At 44.1% G+C, this 20,023-nt stretch overlaps 1 protein-coding gene across 8 annotated transcripts in view; it reads left to right on the top strand.

The window, feature by feature from the left end:
* UBE2H (ubiquitin conjugating enzyme E2 H) overlaps positions 1–20,023 on the top strand; it is a 55,567-nt gene that overhangs the window by 18,185 nt on the left and 17,359 nt on the right. For 2 of the 8 annotated variants that reach the window (XM_049814393.1, XM_049814392.1), the window contains exons 2-3: positions 9,596–9,672; positions 10,362–10,436. In XM_049814393.1, the coding sequence (XP_049670350.1) occupies positions 9,596–9,672; positions 10,362–10,436 (152 nt within the window). The other 6 variants (XM_049814395.1, XM_049814394.1, XM_049814397.1 and 3 more) reach the window with 6 other exon arrangements.

Genomic DNA, 20,023 nt, shown 5'->3' with positions numbered 1-20,023 from the left:
TGGCCCAGTTCAGCATCTCTTGCAGTCCAGAAAAGATCCTGGTAAAGGAGAGCAAAAAGGATGGGGACTCTGGTTCCAGAACCGGTAACTGCTCTGTGCCAAAGCATCTTAAAATTAAGCTTATGTTCAACAGAATATATAACTCTGAATTTACCAGGATGAAAATATTTGCTTTGACACTTTGTCCTTCTCCCCATTAAACTCTTTATCTTGTTTAAAATCAAGAACTTGAGATACTTCTAGATTATTTTTTTTCCTAAATAAAAACTCTTGCCAAAGCTCAGCTGCTGACCTCCTCTGCATCTGCCTGCTTTGACTACAAACATGTCACGTCCCAAGGGCTTTACAGCCTGAGGAGATGGTTGGTTGTACATTTGGGGTTTTATGTTGCTGTGGCAGAGGTGGCTTGACGTGCTTGCAGTTTCTAAATGACTGTGCAGGTTTCTTGGAGTAAAAAAGCATTTCAGTAAAGTCTACAGAAACCTAAAACAAACTTCACTTGAGGGAAGAGGCCACATCTTAAAATAATACATGTCTTTGGGAAGTCTGAATTAATGAAGTATTCCAACTGCATGAATTTTGCTTTTAACAGACCTGGTACGTTCCTGTAAAACATGTGATGGGCCACAGCCCCCCAAATGCAGTTAAATCTTAAGCTTGGTGCCAGGTCTAGCACACATTTGGGGTCACACTCTCAATTCTGTGGTTTTACAACCACAGTTTCTCTTTCAGAAGCATTTTGGCACTTGTTGAATCCTCACAAAGAGGAAATCGACTGTACCCAACACAACTGGAAAAAGAAATGATTGCATTTTCTCCTTCTGATATTTCACTTAAAATGCACTTGAAATTTTTTGCTTGAGAAGTTTGTTATTTGTGCATTAAATACTCCATTCCTACCAGTATGTACAATCACTATGGTAACAAACTTCTCTTGATGGAAGCTTTAGCAATGCAAACATATCTAGTGGTTTAGCTTAGAGACAGATGTATGGCCATGTAAACTACTACTGCTGTTGTCTTCAATGCTTCTGGATCTGATTCCGGTTTTCCCCGTGACTGACTTTAAATGTCAGCGTAGTGAATTCTGTGGCGTCTGGCTTGGTGGCTGGCTGAGAGCGCAAGGTTCCCAATTATTTCCGCCTTGTTCATGCCAGGTGAGCAGCTTGTATTGAACTCTTCTGGGAGGCTCGAGCATCTGGTCAGAGGAGACCAGTGCAATGGTATCTTGGGGACATTTTGACCTCTCCAGTTATCCCAGGGAAACCCAGGGCCTTACATTCCTGCATCATGGCTCTGCACGTTGTCTTCCTTGCTAGTCCTTTCTGGTAGGATGCCTTCCTCAAACTGTGCAGTCATCTCCATCTAGGATCCATTTAAGGAGTTTGCTAATTGGCAGTTGCTTATAATTACGGACTGATTGCACTTAAATTCTCTTGGATCCTAGTGTGTCCTCTTTTACTGAGATTCAAAGAAATCTTGCGCTTGTAGAGGTGATGCTATGTTGCATTATGGTCATGCACAGGAACATCAGTTAAGCTGTATTGATCACAACTTCATTCCCACTCCCTTTCATCAAGTCTAGTCCCCTCCTTTCATGTTTAAAAATCTTGTGTGCCAGCTTCTTCTCATCTTGACTAATGCGTCTCCCTGCCTTTCTCAAGCAGCACATCAGCATCCTTTGTGTAGTTTCAAACCATTTCCTTGCAATGTGCTGCTCCTGGAACTGACCAGCGCCATGCGTAGCACCGAAACATGGTCATCTCACAAGCAAAGCTCCGCTGCAATGCAAATCAGAAGCTGTCACCCTGGCCCCGTACATATTCTCCTTCTGAATTGCGTTTGACTAACGATACCTAGTAAAACGAAGGCCTGATGCTCGTACATGTTGTATTCTTCCTTGTCTGTAAATGCAAATGAATTGCTCAGTAATCAGGACCACAAAACTGGAGCTTGGCTACAGTGCTCATTACCTACTGTCAAAATGACACTGATTGTATTCCTGTCTAATCTGGTTGTGAAGGAGCTCTCGGTGCCACTGCTGCAATTAGATGTTGACCCATCCAGTGGAAGCTCGAGAACACAGTTTTAAACAAGTTTATTCCAATTTGTTTTCTCTATGGCAAAAAAAAAAAAAGTATCTGTCTGCTATCTCTTTTTCTAAACATGTTGAAACTTTTCAAGGGAACAGCACAGAGTTGGGGAGGGCAGTGAATTAATTTGTTTTCTGAAGGAAAAGGGCAGTATTATTCAATCCAGCATGGTATGAGATGTACCTTGTTGTCTTTTTGTGGTGGTTCCCTTCACTTCTGGTGAGGGAAGACAAGGAAAGACCAGGTTTGAAGCCTGGAGTGTAGGAAAAACACTGACTTAATTTCCAATTGGTTCATAGCAGGGAACTTGTATGCAGTGTCTTCTGGGGAAAGCTGGCTTTTTCTTCTACCTTTTCCTTATTACTCCAGTTTCTTGGCACTAAGTTTAGTGGGGAGTGGCCAGACGTAAATCCTCAAGAGCTCCAAAGAAAGCAAGCCAGACTGGAGTTCTTGCTGGAGCAGCAGTTCCTTCTCCCCAAACCCCTGATCACACTCGCAAAGGTACCTTTCAGTACATGTGGCTGCACATGGCAAGTGCTTTTTGATGGGGTTGCTGGTGACTAGGGTGTTTATCTTGGGGAAATTCGCCATTCGTGATGTGAAATTGTGAAGGGTGTGTGCAGAGTAACTTAAGAATACTCTTTCTTGTGTGATTTCTCATCTCAGTTAAAATCTGGTAGAGAAGCGGTGAGTAAGGGTTGTTTGGGTTTTTTTTTTGTTTTGTTTTTTTTAAACAAAGCTGCATTTCTAACAAGAAAATGCTTGTGTGCAATAATATAAGCCAGCAACCAAGCACAGGTTGCTGTTCAGTTATTCATTTGCTATTCCCTTGCTTCCAGAGCATTTTCAGCTGCAATCATAACCAGCTGTCATCTTACAACGAGTGAAACCACCTCTGTGTAATGCTGTCCCTGGTTCACTTGTCGCAGCAGTAAGGAGCATGGAGGGCTGGGAGAGCTGGTTGTCTTTAGAGGTTTCCACAACTGCCCACAAGCGGCTTGCTGTCCTTCTTTACACCGTAGGATTTAAGTGAGTTTTGTGTCTTTCAAAGCTGTGGGATTCCTGGACAAGCCCAATTCAGATCAAAGTAAGACTGAGATTTGCCCCAGCTACATGAAGATAAACTGTAGATTGCCCCAGTGGTGTCTTCCATTCTTTGGGCTGTTGCAGGCCATGGGGCTGTGGATACCGACACCAGAAATTGTGCAACACAATGTTCTTTGCAAATAGCAAACCTATTTCTGGTGCTAGAAAACCCCTTTGCTTGAAGCTGGAAACTGTGAGCAGTGCCCTGTGGCAACGGGAATAACTAGCTTGGGGGAAGCCAATGGATTTTAATAATCTGAACGGGTTTAGCCTGGAGTTCTCAAGAACTTTGCAGCAAACAGGTTGACTAAAAAGTGCTGCCTGTTGCTGCTTGAAGAAATCACAAGAGCTTGTTTTTCTTTTTAACCTTTTTTTTTCTTCTGACTAAGCGTCCTTTCGTCTGGCGTGCTCCAGGGATAGACAGAGGAGTGTGAAGAAAGTTAAATGTGAGTAAAGGGCAGGGACTTTTACTTGGGGAAAATAAGAATAAATATTCCTGATGTTTAAAGTATAGAAGTCCTGGTGTTGGCTGTGGTTTCACGTGTGCAGCTGGCACGTCGGGTAGCTTGTATCAGATGAAGGCAGGGAGTTCAGAGGAGGCAAGGCAGCCTATGAAGGCTTGGAGGCAGGGAGGCGACTGAGCTGAACTTGCCCTTTTGCTGCCCACGCGTCAGCGTAACCGGTAACGCTGCTAAATCATAGGGCTCCTTAGAGATAACTGCAGGTTGTGTAAGTTGTCTAAGTGTGTTGGAGTGGAAGTTGTTCACCTTTGTAAGAAAATAAACATGAATAACCATCAGTCCCAATATTAGAGGCTATTTACGTTGCAAAATTCTGCTTGCAAATACCTCAGAAGAATTCACACCTCTGATGCCTCGAACAAGCAGAGCGGTGCTTTCTGTACCACAAGCAGCTAAAGTGGCTGCATTTCCATCGCATGGGTGGTATAGCAGCACTCACTGTCTGCAAAGCTAATTGCGAAGGAAAAAAATCAACTGTATTAACCTTATTTTTAAAACACCCTTTGTCACAATATGGTGAGTTATTTTTTCAAAGATGAGTTCTCAACAGCTCAGGTGGCAGAGCTGGATGATTTTTATTTTTTTTTTAAATATACATAGGTGTAGTCTTACGATTTTCCCTCAAATTCAGAATGTCTTCTTTTGATGAGGTTCTTCACCTGGAAGGATAGCTGTAGACAGGTCTCTGTAAGTAAGAGAGGACATGGTGATTACCAGAAAGCAAGTCCCTGCCTTCTAAGGATCTCTGCCATCGACCTTGTATTGAGATGCACATAGATGAATGTACAAGTTTATTTTTCCTTGGGGCATTCCAGTTTTCTGCTTTGTCTGCCTCTTTGGGGCAGGCTGCTCATGGCCATTTGTGTTGCTAGGCTTGCAAAAATATTTTCAGTGAAATATTTTTAGCTGGAAAACTGATTTGCCCAAGCTTATACTTATGTTAATTTTAAAGAAACTTCATGAAGGGTTGTTGTTTTTTTTTTTTCAGGCTAAATGTTTGCCAGGAAAAAGCCACTCAATCCTGCAAACAGACTAGCCATCTGTTGGCCGCGATGTTCATCTGGGATTTTGGGAGATCTGGGTGTGAAGTCAAATCCTAACAACTTTTTTTTTTTTTTTTTTTTTTTTTTTTTTTTTTATTTATTACTGCAGGGGAGATCCAGCCCTACAGTGGTGGGTGGCCCCACACAAGGATGAGGGAATGGGACCTGGACCCTGGAACAGGCAAATCCATAGTGGCCAGTCTATTTCTGACTGATGGTTGGGCAGTCTCTCACTCTCCAGATTTGAAAGGTTTTGTGTGGTTTTTTTGTCCCAATGTGGAATGGGCAAAATGCTTTAAATCACTTTTCATTCTGACCCAAGAAACAATTTCCTATGAGCTCAACCCTGAACAATAGAGCCTTGATCTTGATAGGGGGCTGTGGATGTTACTGTAATGCTAATAGGTGGTGCGGTTGGCCTTTGCGCTTCTGGCACATTTCAGGCACTATATAGGGAGTCTGTAATCAGCTGCAGAAAAATTCCCTTCTGTCTCTCTCCTAGCAACCCCTTCTGAACTGATATTTGAAAATAATCTTGCTTTCCATATCATCATCTAAATATTTTCAACACTTACTGTGATTAAAATTCTCTTAATAGTTTTGGGACTAAGATAATTTATCTTCAGGTCCTCAGGACTCCCTTCTAGTTTCTGTGGTCTTAAGGTAAAGCTTTTGAACTTCTTATCTGTTAGAAACCTGACTTGTATCCAGATTTTGCTCTTTTCTTAACTTTTTCACTGGCTATATTTGACACAAAGTCAAATTAGTGTACTGAGATGATAAGGAGATAAAAGCAGCAAGGCCATAAGTCACCTAGAGTAGTAGGAGCAAGCTGAGAGTCTTGAAAGGGGTTTGGTTGTATTTTTGTTAAGCATTTTAGTGCATGTGATGTGTTACAGGCTGGTTTTGTACCTCTGTAATCTTGACCCAGTATACAAACGCTGTAGCCATGTGCCCTGCTGTGGAAAGAAGGCAGACTGCTTGTACCAGGATGAACCACTGGATTGTCACTAAAATCGAGAACATTGAGGTCTATCCATTAACTGCTCGTTCTGTTACTGTAAATCTGAATAATGAAAAGTGCGGCAAGAGAGAGAGTGGGGGCATAGAAGAATTTGTCTGGACAGAGTAGAATAAAACAAGGTGAGGGGTTTTTGGTCGTCCCCATGAATGCTGATTGCATGTTTGAAGTCCTGAGCATTCACAGGAGTGCTTTCTGCACAGATCTACATCAGTAGCCGATGAAAGAGGTGGATGGGAATCCTGGATGCAAACATAGCGAGAACAGTGTGGGGGCTGCTGTGAACAGTCTGGTCACCTTAATTGTGGAAATCTTGCTCCAAATTCTTGATGCTCTTTTCCTGGGGCTTCCTGAAGCTGTACGCAGTTTGCTGAAGACCTGGAGCATTTTTCCTTCCTGGAAGCTACTTGGGCTTGCTGCAGGATCCGGCACCAGGCCTTGTCTAGCTCTGAATGCAGGAGGGGAGGTTTGTTGTGCCCTAGGCACAACTGGGTTCCTTAAGTCTTGTGGGTCTACAAACTTGGCAACTCTCTTTTTTTGGATCTGAGACGGCTGATTAATTGCTGGCCTGTTTGGAATGGGATTCATTTGGGATTTGGTTATAAGAATTTTGCCTTATGGAAAAAATCTGTCCGAGCTGAGAAAATAGTTGGGTCAGAGCCTGCGTTCTTTACTCTGAGATACATCACCACGAGCTGTGGTGCAGCTTTGTCTGGCAATGTGGTCCCAATAGTCCTCCAAACGTGTCAAGTCCCTTCTGCTGTTCCCCCATGCTTTTTCCTTGTGCTGTTAGGGGGTTCCCTAGTACAGCTTTGTGGGATGGAGAAGTCTTGAGGTCTGTCTCAGGTTCCCGGTCTTCCTGGAGTCCCAGCTTGTGCAATAAATGTTTCCTTTTCTGAAGACTTGCTGGAGATGGAAAGAACTCATAGGGTGTAAATGTTCTTTCTGTAATTGCTCCATGCACTTCTCCTGTTAATGCTCTTATTCATTTTATCAGTGGGATTTTGATCCTGGGCATCTCTACCTTTAGAGAAGACTTGGTAGAGAGGGGAAGGGGAAGATGACTCACCCTACTTGTGTTAGAAAGTGGGGGCTCACGTGGAATTTACCTCGTGTCTAGGAAACTGGGCTTCCCAAGCTTCCTCAGTTCTGCTAATGCATTTCCAGAGATTCCCCCTATGTTGATACAAGGGCTTTATTGCTGAAATTCACTTTGTTTTTAGTCTGTCCTCAAACTCTTTTATCATGCTAATAAACAATGCGGTTGTTCCCAAACCTAGCATCTGCATCCCAATATGTATCCCTTTTGTAAACCAAACTCACTTGCTGGTTTTTTTTTGTAGGAATTTTAGGTCCTTGCCACAACAGGAACAGTAATCAAATATGGCACCGCATTGCTTACTAATAGTGTTTTGAATTTGGGAACGCTAGGGCTGAGTCTGAGTGCAGAAAGCTCTGCTTTAATTTATGGTCAGTATTGACTTGTGGAGCAGAAGAGCGTATAAGCTGCAGCTGCTCAGGAGCTCACTCTGAAGATCAGGCTGGGAGAGCTGTTTTTTATTAAGTGGTACTTGATTTAGTCCTAAGTAAAACCATTTGTATTTAACCTGATCCGCGAAGCTGCTGTAAGTGTTAACATACTTCAGTATTAAACGTTTCACTCTTGGGCATCATCATACACGGCAAGTTTGTATAAGAGCCCGTTTCTGACCCTGGAATAGTTATCCATTAAATGAGTGTGTACATTTTCAATGGAACTTAAAGTCAGTTGAGCCTGTATTTAAAACTTACTGTCACGGTACTGGGTGATGTGAAAAGATCTGGTGACAAGTGTCCCTTAACATCAGGACTGAAGCAAGCTGCAGGACTTCAGTGCTAAGCTAGTCTCTGCAAACCTGTAGAGATGTAGATTTTCCCAGAGATGGCTTTTAGCAGAGAAATCACTGGCACTTGGGGCAGCAAGGCATTGATCTGCCCTTTGTGAGCTGCTCTTGGGTGACTGCCAGGTGCAGCGAGCTACTTGCCATTTAACTGTAGGGCAGAGCAGCTTATGCTGAACCAAGAAAACTCTTGAGCCAAAACAAACCGCTATAAACTTTTCTCCCTCCCCATGAGAATGAGGGGAAGAGGGTTATTGCATCCAAATTCTTTTGGAGCTGGCACTGTGGGAAAACTCTGTCCAATCTGGGAGTCATTGTACTTGAGGAACTGTAATAAATCCTGACGGACCCCGCAGATGGGACTTGGATCTCCTGTGTACGAGTACGCACGCAGACTGCCAGGATTGAATTGGCACTTCTGGATACAGGGGCCTCTTCTCTTTAAAGTAGTTTGTGATGCACCTTTAAGCAGATTGTAATGTGAGATCGGGAGTAGGTCTGAGCTGAGGATTGCTTGTTCCTGGTGGTAGATCCCAGGTGGGTCAGGAATATTTAAGTGAGCATGTACCTGTGTGCCCAGGTGCATGTGTGTGTGTTTGCTTAGCGCCATGAAGGTGCAAGGGTAATCTGCATTATTGCTGCAAAGTGGAGAGCTTCCTGGGCAAATTTTGTGCCTTGAAAGCAGAAGACCTTTTGCATCAGAGTGAAAAATCTTGGTTGTAAAAGGGAAGCTGGCTTCAGTTCCTCTTAGCCTAAGCATTTCTGTGAAGCTCACTGCTGTGATGTTAAGGATCTTTTATGAGATATTCTATGCTGTTGCCCGCTTCCCTCAAATGAGGGCAGCCTCTGTGGTGCAGAGCTGAAGCAGTCTGAAGTTCAGGTGGGAATAAACCTTTGATTTTTATCCTGCTCTGTTTTTTTCTGATGCTTCCCTCATAATTCATATTAAGATTATTGATTAAAGGTAATTGCTGTAGGATATTATTCACAATCCATTAACCCTGATTTATAGCAGAATTCTTCAGCAAGCTTGGGTTCTGAAACATCACCGTTAATTCTCTTAACTGAGCCTTACTTGAAATGAAGATTTCTTGCCTTTCCGTTTGTATTCCCTTCTTCCCAAAGCACTGGTGCTTTGATTCTTTCCTTTAAATGTTGAGAAATACAGTTGTTCTTTTTGCACTGTAACAGTGCCTCATAATCTCGCCCTTCTGCCATCTCTCTGAAGACACAGAGATTTTTGGTCTTGCAAGTCAAATTAACATGAGATTGCCATAATTTGCATCGTAGCTGTGGGAGGCCATCTGACAGTGCCGAAGGCAGCCAAGGAGAATTGAATTCATCAGCTCTCGCATTTGTCAGAGCAGGGACTGGGGCGAGTTCTGCTCCTCTAATCTGGGCAGGAGAGTAAACATTTAATGTGAGTGGTTGGCAAGGGTGACTTTCTGCTTCATGGCTCATCTCCTGAGCACAGAAAGGAGAGAGGTCTCTCTGAGTCCTGGCCTCACCTCCGAGCCTTGCCCCTGGGGTTCATGTCTGTGTGCAGTGAGACTTTGGAGCTGTTGCTGTTTCTAGATTTTTAGCTCCCCTCCACAGCTTGAATATGTTTCCAAATACGTTGCTGACAGGGACTCAGCGTTTTCTGAAATCGAAGGTTATGCTCTGCAGAAGTAGATGGAGAACACTAAGCAGCTCTGAGGGGAAGGGAGGCACCATCTTGAGATTGCTCAATGCAGGGGGAGGGATTCTTCAGTGTGTAGAATTGGCTTTTACTAACGTCATTGTGGTGGTGTGGTCACTTAGATGTGTCATGATGCTTGAATTGCATGTTGTAGAATATTTGGAATATTTGGCTTTAGACTATTTGGTTTGACTTATAGCAACTTACCTGTACTTGATTAAATGGGTTTTGTTTCCTGGACTGACTGTTTTCCTTTACTTGATGTATCAGTATTGAGAGCAAACACGAAGTCACAATATTAGGAGGACTCAATGAATTTGTTGTGAAGTTTTATGGACCACAAGGAAGTAAGTATATGACCCAGCCCTTCTATAAAAACAAACTAATGGCTCATGGTGGGGAACAGTAAAATGACACACTCTTCTGGAGTGGAAGAAGAGATGAGCAAATCTAAGTGGGGGTGAGAAATCAAAGGGCAGCAGTGTTTGAAGGCTGCTCTCTGAAGGGCGGGGAGAAATACAACTGTGAGCATTAATGCAGATGAACCACCTCCCTTGGAGCTGAGCAGAGCTGGATGCTGCCTTTGGACAGCTAAGCCCTCTGCTATGGCCTTCAGCACAGCTCTTGTTGATCCTTAGCTTTTCTAGACCTGGCTCATAAGTTTTGCATCTGTCATCTGAATTTTTGCGGAGTTTATAATTAAGATGGCTTTTCTAGTGACTAGATCACAAGTCAGGTCTCCAGTGTGCCTTAATTTAGTAACACCTCTAAAGGTAAGTAGATTATTCCAAAGTCTCTGTTTCTAATAAGGCTCTTGTGGCTTTGTTCCGAGATCTTCTGCGGTATCAGTTAAAACCATGTATTTCTTGTCAGGCAGCACAGGAAAATGGCTTTTACCGTAGGAGGTTTGATATGAAATCTTACCCCCTGATGGAGCTAAGTATTCTTGTAAGGATGTGTTTTGCTTAATGCTGTAGTTCTATTTATTCTCTCCTGAGTTACGAAGTGTCTAATACCTGCATTTCTTTCATTGCAGCACCATATGAAGGTGGAGTATGGAAAGTTAGAGTCGACCTTCCTGATAAATACCCTTTCAAATCCCCATCTATAGGTAACCAATAATCACTTTCAGTTAAAATCATGTTACTGTTCATGCAGGACAGATGTTATTGCTTGCAGCATTGTTGCAGATGAAGTTGCAACAACCCTCAGTGCTGTCATAAGATCTTTATTTCAAGTCTGCAGAATGCTTTTACCGTAGACTTCCAGATGTCACATGCTAAGCAGAGAGGAATTTTGGTCTTCTGGCTGAAGGGCTAGGAGCTGGAAACATGATTTGGTCATATGTTTGTGTGTTGATGAACTAAGTCTCTACTATGTGCTTTTTTAATAATATATCCATTTGTGGGTAAGGTGCAGGATATCACAGTGAGTGCTGGAGCCTGTTTATATAAAATGACTCATTTAGTATGGAGAGCAAAGACCTCAGTGCATGTTCTTGGACTTGGGGTGAACCTAGCTTTTGGGACCTCTTGTCCAAAAGTGGATGGAAGTGAAGGCAGGACCTGAAACCTCTGTCCTCTTGGACTAGGTGATGCATATGTGGAGGAACATAGAAGCAGGGAACTATCACCAGAAAAATTTAACCTTTGAGAGCAAATAGGAAGTTTGTTAAGGGAATGTTCTTTAGACTGTATCCATCCTATCTTTGTCCTTGGGTAACAGTGATCTAACTCAGATGTCTTCCGGTACCTAACTTTATTCCAATCACTTAGGCTATAAATAAAATAGCCAATGTTGCTTGAAAAACTGGAGCAGATGCATGAAGTTCCAACATCTGTATTCTGGCTTATGAAATAAGTGCTGGTAACTCAGTGACATGGCACTTTTCCATCAGAAGGGTGTGCTTGTGGCTCAAGCCACCGGAGGACTCTAAAGACTGGAGAAAACTGCCCGAGGAGAATGATGTGGAAACTTGACTACATGGGTTGGATGAGATGGGTCCCTTCCAATATCAACATCCTGATTTGGAGTTGATAAGTATTGGCTGCTTTCTTAAAATAGACTCTTACGCTAAGAGTGCCTTATATTTAAAATCTCTCTCTCTCTGGTGTGAGAAATAATCTGTCTAGTTCCAAATGTGAACCATGCCTTTTGGGGAAGAGTGATGCTGTTTTTATGCCATCCTTTACCTTTCTTTTTTTCTGTTGAAACTTTAGCTGAACCACAGAAATGTGCATGCAGCTGAGTAACAATGCAGTATTGCTGCAGCTATGAGAACCCCTTTTTCCCTCCTCTTGAGTCAGCTCTGAAACTTGCTATAAACCTCTTAGGTTAGAGACTGTTTACAAGATGCACAGTATGTTATTTGGTGCCAGTCATTTTTTCCTCCCTGCTTCTCAAGTGCCACAGACTGATACAGGTCAGGGTACTGTCATGTTCACAATCTTAAATATGGGTTTGCTACGGACAACTCTCAGAAAGCATGTAAAACCTAGTTTCCTCATTGTTAATTGCTTTGGTGCTAGTCAACTCAAGATTATTTTTCTCTCCCTTGATGTTCTTCCTGTGTGTATCAGAATCAGGGTTGCTGGCTTAAAGCAAAACCAAACTTTCTTTCCAGTAGCCTATGGAGCCGATGCAGCTAAATGTTAGCCAGGCTCTTGTGTATTTGTATTGCTGTTGATTTAGGCTCCGGTTAGTTGCACGGAACATGGTAGGTTTGACCTTTTGGTGGTTTGGCTTGGAGGCTGTTTTGTGCCGTTTGGGATAGGCAGGAGTAAAATGTAGCCTGGGATCAGAGTTGGCCCAGCTGTATTTTCAAAACTGACACCACAAGGATGGCCTTTCTCCCAGTGAACTTGGGGAGGGTGGTGGGTGGGTGGGTGTGGAGGGGGTTATTTTCTGCTCAAATTGCTTTGTCCCTTCTAATGTTGCTTCTGCTGCCTTCCTTTTAGTACAGCAGCTTTCCATCCGTCAGCTTGCTTACACCCGCTGTGACTCTTATTCCAGACTCATTGCACCTTCTAGCATGCATCCCTCGCCCTCCGAGTCTCTGTTCGAGTGGCTGAAAACCATCTCTTCTCTCGCTGAGCTCCCCAAAAGGCTGGCTCTTGCTTTAGGGCCTGCCTTGCTGTCTGCTGGACAAGGGCTGCTGGAAGCGCAGGGTACCTCCCGGGCGAAGCAGTGTGCAGCTGAGGCTTCAGGTTGAATAAACAGTCGACGCTAGATGAGAGCTGGCTTAGGAAAGCAAGGACTCAGCTCTGCTGCGGGGAGGAAGGAGCTGGGGAGTGGAAGCGCCAAGGAGAGCGCTAGGACCCGGGGAAGCTCCCAGCTGGCTGCAGGAAGAGGTTTATTTTTCTTTGTCTGGTTCCCATTTCTGCTGCCCCAGCCCAGCTTATCTGGACAGCCAGGGCTAAGTGGCGTCTCAGCCCCTTCCTCTGGGCCAGCCCGATCTCCGCACAGTTGCTCTTGGAGGCAGACTCGGTGTGTCGTGCCTGATACCACTGGTTTTGGCATTACAGATAGCTCCAGAGTGAGCCTTCATCCCAGCTGAACTGGGAGCATTCACAAGCTTATAAATGAGATGATCCTGTTCTCTCCCAGGTCTGCCTGTTCCAGTGAGCATGGGTGTCCTAACCCAGCAGTCCTCAGCCAGCTTGAGCTCTGGATAACACAGGGGTAGGAATTAGTAGGGAAGAAATTTGCTGTGGCAATCTCTGATCTGTAAAGAGGTGGAAGCGAAGGATTTCAGAGGTGGTGTAGCCCATAAATGGACAGAAGGTCATCTAGAGCACACATGTAGCTTGTTTGCAGCCCTTCTGTTCTCAGCACCGCATAGCTCCCACTGTGATGATGACATGCAGAGTTCAAATTGTCTGTGTAAGTCACTGGCTTGTATAAAGTATAGAATCCAGCAGTTTCTTTTCCTTTAATAAATTACACTTTTATGCTGAAGCTTAAAGCAAAAATGCTGTCCTTGCAGCTTTCCTTGTTCCTCTAGTACTGTAGGCTAAAATTTTCTTTCCATCTTAGAAAATCTTAATGCAGTCTTGAACATGGCATGGGCTTTTTGCAGCAAATAACATGATGGCTTGAAGCATATCTGTGCATTCTAGAAAGCCGTTTCTGAAAAATGACTGCTAATAGTTGCTTTCTAATCTGTTCAAATTGCTTTTATCCCAGCATGGCTCTGAGTATAAGGTACGTGAAAACTTGGTGTTCTCTTCTAAAGTGCGACTGACAAACCTGAATAGAAAAGGGTTTTAAAGTGGGTTCCAGAGTGGTCTTCTGGAAAACTGCAGATCTCTTCTTAAACCCTAAATAAGCGGTGGTCCTCTTTACCTTTGAGGGTCTCTAGGAGAAGCCTTCGCTCAGTGTAGTGGTTCTTCTGCCAAATTTTTGCTCCCTTGTCCCATCCACAGCTCCCTTCTCAAATATGTGTGGCATGTATTTCCTGCCCTTCTTGGGTTGGTAATTATTTCTGTAGTCTATTAAATGATGCTGCCCCAGGGACAGTGCTCTCCTGACGATGCAGGTGATGCCCCTACTTAAAGACCTAAACCATCCTGGAATCTGTGTGAAAAGAGCAGTTCCTCAGGAAGCTTCCAGTGTTTCATCATGTCCTGCAGTACCTTGCCGGTATTTCTGGCACTGCCTGTTCCTTGCTTGGTCTTTGCTGTGTAATTGGACAGATCCCATATTGGTACAGGATGATTTTTTCCTAACGAGCTATACAATGTACAGTAAAAAGGGAAATGTGCATCCTGGAAGAACACGAATCTAAATGGAGCCAGATGTAGGGCTGTCAGGTTGGCTCTGGGCTGGAGTGCTCCCTTTGAGATGAACTAACTCTGCTGGTGATCCCTAAATATCCATATCTTCAGGGCTGAAACAAACCTCCTGAAATTGAGGAGTTCGTTAGAACAAAACCAACTCCTGAAAAATACTCAATTGCTTTCTGAAGCTAACGAATGCTGCGGCTCTTAATGCTTTTGTCAATTAATGTAAATATCCCTGCGTGCTTATGAGGACCCGAAGCACTCCCCTGGTAGATGTTTCGTTCCATTTTTTCTTTCTCCTAGACAATATGTTTTGAGCTGTTTATGATTTCAGTAACCCTGCTGGCATTGCTTCACTACTTTTCCCTTCCCTCTGGGATTTAATATCTTCAGGGGAACTTTCTGCTTAGCCTGTTCCTGCTTTTTCAAAGGGGAGTTGTGAAGTACTTGAAGTACTGTTTTGAGCTCCCAAGTCACAAGAACGCTTTGTGTAAATTTTGTATGTTTTTAATCAGTCTATATGCCTGCCAAGAGCCAGAGATTAATGCTCTTGGATGCCATAAACACGTGAGGAAGCGCAGAGTGTGAATGTGCTGCCCTGCTTAGATGATAGGAGCAGTAGAAACGTGAACCTGGAAGCCTCAGCGCTTACCTGGAAGCACCGTGGCATTTATTTTATTGCTAAAATCTGCAGAAATATTAGACCGGCACTGAGTCACTCTGGTTTCTTAATAATCAAATGTCACAGCTGCAGAGTTTGCATACAATATGCTCAGAGCCTCAATTTCTCAAATAACTTCTGTATATTTATACACAGTTCTCATTTTCCTTCCATCTCTGGCCCAGTTATCTGCAGATATCTCACATTTATATTTCACCTTTCTCCTAAGTGTTTTGCAAAACAAAATGCCTGGTATGTACACAAAACATATGGAAGTGTGTGTGTATGTATGTGTACGTATATAACGAGACATTGTGGCAGCCAGTACAGGAATGAAGCAGTGTTTAGCTCCAGCCAGGATTTAACAGATCTCTCCTGGCCTGTGCTTAATTTTTCTTTTTAACTGCAGCTGCTATTTTTACTTTCAGCTTCTCTCTGGATTGCCTTACATTTTGCTACTTAGAATTTCATGAGTCACTTATCGCCTGTGACCATTCTGAGCTTGCTCTTCCCTGTGTGTGTTGATCCTTGCTCTGACCTATAAGCGATGTGAAAATGCTTGTTCTTTCAAATACGCTTAGCTTTGTCTAAGGGGAAAGACGAGACACCTAAAGGTAATTTGTATCCCTGTCTCCACTCCGGTCTGATGTGCAACTGTGCACTCTCTGCAGATTCCCTGCTACAATCAGAGAATGGGAACAGACTGACAAAATGGGGTAGGTGTTTTCAGCCTGGCTTGGCAGAGACTCACTGCCTTCTGTGCCAGTCTCTGAAGCCTGGGCATCAGGTGATGGTGCACCTAAGCAATGAGATGAACTGATATTGGGCAATTGCTTTGTGCTAGTTCTGCATGTTTTTCCAGAGATTGCTGCTCTTAGCACCAGTCTGTAAGCTTGTGGATACTGCTTTTCCACTTCCAAGAAGGACCACTCAGTGATTCACTCCGAGCAGGAGGTCCAGAGTTTAGAGCTCTGCCACTATATTCCATCAGCTACAGCCATATTTTTCTGTCCTGATCTTTTCCTCGTGAAGCTGGTGCAGAATTATTTATGGTATTGTTTTGGAAAGCTACTAGAATTTGAGTATGGTAACATAAACTGTTCTACTTCTGCTGTTAGCAAGCTGACATTACGCAGCACCTCGCGCCACCACTGTGCGGTGAATGCCTCCATGGTGAGTGCACCGTGTTATATTTGACTCGGTTGTTAGTGCTCTGAATGGGCTCCTAACCTCCAAGTTTCATAAAAAAGAAATCCTTGACTTTGCCAGCAAGAGCTTATTGACCTGAGAGCGCTGGACAAGGTACACACCTCTGAGGTGGGCAGATCCTGGGCCCTTCAAATGGGGAACAGCCACATGCTAAACCAGTTGTCCCAGTCCGCAGAGGGGAGCAGGTACTAAGTTGAGGACTGGAGCAGAGGTCTTGCTCTCATGCCTTGTCCCCCATCTCCTACCATGGTTTCTCAACCTGTGGTGTGTGGCGGGCTTGTGATCAGTTACACAAGAAGGTAGTCCCTGAAAAAAAGAGCATGTTCCCTTGCAGGCTTTTTGTTGTTTGGGAAGGGGGAAGTAGTTTAACATTAAGTTTAGACTAATCTTATTTGGCTGTTTGGTAACACTGCACGAGTACTTGGAAGATCTTTTTCCATTAGGTAGATTGTCCAGTGGTTAAAAAAAGCAGAGGAAAACCACTGCTCTTGACCTCTGTGCTGTACATAAGCTCTTTTGCATGCTGATCTCTGTGCACATAGTTCTTCCCCGAGCCTTGGGTGGTCACCCAAGCCATGTTGATTTGGTGTGGTATTTAAAACTCACAGTATCCTGCTTCAGAGAGACTGTAACCACCTTCCCACCTCACCAGCCAGGCAGTCTGAACAGTTTCCTGACTTGGCCTTAATCACTCATTAAAAATAAAACTTTGAGGCTTGTCAGTCTTGCTGCACTGAAAAGTTAGGAGTGATTACATACCCTTGTCCTGTTGGCTGTTCGTTTGGCACCACAGTGGTACACAGATAGGAATCTGCTGTCACAGTTGTTCAGGTAGAGAAGTATCCAGCTGGCCTTATTTTATGAGCAAAGAGAGCTGACACGTGGGCAAGCAGTGGTGAATTTGGGATGGCTAAGTGGATATAAACCAGCTCCACTCTGGCACATTCCCCAGAGCCAGTGGGAAGTCATCTTGCATTTATCGCTGGTGTGGGTCGGCCATGTAGCTGACTCCCCGTGGAGCAAGAAGACGCAAAGCCGGGGGGCTGAGATGTGCTGTGTTTGCTGGCATGCTGCTTTTCCTCCTTCCCGTGTGTTTCTGCAGGGCTAGCAGCACTAGCATTGCTTTGAAGAGCTGTGCTGCAGAAAAAAAGTCTCTTTTGGGGACCTCTCACCTAACCTACCAGCTAAGCTGGCTGTACTTTGAGCTCAGATAAGCATCAGGCTACCTTTTGAAGCGCCGCTTGTTGGATTGCAGCCAGTTCCTGACTTGGAGGAGAAGCACCGAGGAGTCAAGAAAGCTTTTTGCTGCTGCGGGCCAGCATATTGTGCAGCTGGAGCTATGGAAAGAGTGAGGAGGCAGTCCCCAGCCCAGATTTCTGATCCCTCTAATCTCCAAGTTTTGAGTCCATTCTGCCTGAATCGTAGATGAGCAACCTGGGCAAGTGAAAGGTGTCCCTGCCCACAGCAGGGGGCTTGGAACTAGATCATCTTTAAGGTCCCTTCCAACCCAAACCATTCTGTGATTCTATGGGGGCTGTACCAAGACAGGGCACCCTTTCTAAATCACAGTCTGGCCCTATAGGCATAGTGATAGGGGAGCAATTGATGGGGAACAACCTCTTGCAGGAGCTTTCTGCCTAATGGCTCCACAGGAGAACAAGAGTTACCTTGGGAGTCCTCAGCATTCCCCAAGTTATCCAAGTATTTGGGCTCTGCCTCTTGGAGGAGAACTTGCTGGCAAAGCAGCTTACGACAGCACGTTGGTTCTCGCAGCGCCTTCTAGCCATTTCCTGGGAGCTTTAGTCTGGAGCTGTTCAGGAGAGACGTTGACATCAGCATAAGTCTGAAATTCCTCCCTGGTTCTCCGCTGCGGTTTTGCTCACCTGGAGAGCGTGTTGAGCTATCGTCCAGCTGCAGGACCTGGTCGTCGGAGTGAGCGTTTTGACCCAGCTGCTAGTCCGTGCCCTGGATGTTCAGACCCATCCACAGTTGGTGCATGAGTGTGGTAAGAGAACTTCATTTTGTACTGGAATACGTCCAGCTGCTGGAGCTTTATGAATGTTCCTGTGTTTGCAGCACCAAAGAAGATTGACAGCCTTTCAGTTAGCTGATTTTTAATTTAAAAATGTGCTTCTCTTCAAAGATCTTTGTCAACCCAAGAAGTGATTACTCCAGGGCTATTGCTGAAATACCAGCATTTTTGAAGGTCAGCATCTGCATATTGGTCTCAGTGTCTTCCAGTATCGGAACAGATGTGTCCCTTTTCATTGTGTAACTCTTTTGTGGAGGTACACGTTTTTTTCTGTTATCACCCAAAGGCTTTTCGTTCATACGGATTTTATGCAGTCCTGCTTTACTGTCAAAGGCAATCCTGGATCTTGACGTCTTTGTATGGAAAGGGTGAACTGCAGCCACTCTGCTGCTCAAATTCCTCCTAAGCATTGGCTTTTGAAGGGATTAGTGTGAATATTGTTTTAAAATGTTAAGTATTTACAGCCAGTCCAGCACACAGAATCACAACTGCTCAGGCTGTGACCTCGGCTTCATGCTCCAGGCCGTGGTGAGAACCCAGAATCAAGAGCCTGTCCCTTGGTACACTTCATGGAGTGCTCACCTGCAGTTCTGCACATTATATTTATCGGGGTGTGCTGTATCCAACAATGGCAATAAACCTGCCCAAGTGTTTATGCTGGCTTGGGAGGTATTTTTACTCCTGGCTTACTCTTTAAATTGGAATTTCATTTTTACATGGATGTTTATGCTTGCTTTGTCTTTTGTATTTGTGAAAATAAATACAGAGCAAGTCAGTATTATTGGAGCAATGTTAGTGCTTTATCACTGCAGGTGACTAACATTTCAAATAAAGGAGGAGATAATAGTTTGCACTTGTTTCTGGGTCAGGAAAAGGAAAGGTATGAACAGAGCTGCTCTTGGCCTGGGAACTTTGGGTCTCTAGTAGAATGAGACTGGCGGGGACCTTGAAGAGTTGCAAGATGTGGCAACAGCCTAGGAAATTAGAAGTGCAGGGAGAGGATGTTTGTGTCCTTTCTTGAAGAACAACTGTTTAATTTGCAAAGCTTGAGACCAAGGACAGTGTGAAAGAGGGGTTTGTTCCTTGCCTGGGTGAATGCAAAGATGACAGAGAAGAATTACAAATCTCTAGCACAGGAGCTGCTTGAGCGGACAACCTAATCTCGTCTCCCTGGATATCGAGTGCAGCTTAAAAGCTGACGTGTGTGAACGAAGAGTTGACCAAAACCTTACAGGTGGGTTTGCAGCACAGCCTTGTCCACCTAGCTGCAGGTGGCTGTGATATAAGGTCCTAGGAAATAGGTGAGATGATCAGAAAACCAAAATGAGAGAAGGTAGAGGGATGCCTGCATCTAGCTGGGTTAAAGAGAGCCGGTCTGTGTCCTAGGTACCAGAATAAAGAGTGGTTTACTCAGCAGGTCTACACATAACTATCCTGTTACCTGGTGTCTTCCCCATCCTCTCTTCTATTCTGCTTTATCAGAAACTTGACTTCCCCTCATCCAAGAGAGAGACAGGATTTAGAATCAGGATCAGTGCTTGCTGCAGTTCTCCAGTGCCAGCATAATGGATCTGTGACCTGATTTAAACCTGTGAGAGCCACCATAACTTAAATATTTGATGGAACTACAGCTTCCCTTTTTAAGTCTGCTTCAGTTTTTCAAGCTAAATCATGGCAAGGTATTCCTGAAATACACTTGTTAGCGTGGAGTTGTTTATGTAGTTCTCAGTTCTTTTAGAGATTTTTCTGGCTCCAGGCATCGTTTCAGCCTTGCGTTGTATTTATGCAAAATCCGAGCAGTACAAGTAAACATGAAATTATATTTGTATCATAATACATGGAAAGAAAGGGAGTTAGATCCATATGTCAGCTCTTACCGCAGATGGGAACCATGCTGTCACTCAAATCACGATCACTCCTTGTTCAGGCAGAGATGGTAGATCAGTGCTGCTGCAGTGTCTCGCCTGGAGTGGCTGGATAAAGATGGTGAAAGTAGGGAGTTTGCTGAATTGTAA

The sequence above is a fragment of the Accipiter gentilis genome, chromosome 11 (genome assembly GCF_929443795.1).
Source record: "Accipiter gentilis chromosome 11, bAccGen1.1, whole genome shotgun sequence".
NCBI lineage: Eukaryota > Metazoa > Chordata > Aves > Accipitriformes > Accipitridae > Astur > Astur gentilis.
This window is presented reverse-complemented; position numbering and strand designations above follow the sequence as displayed.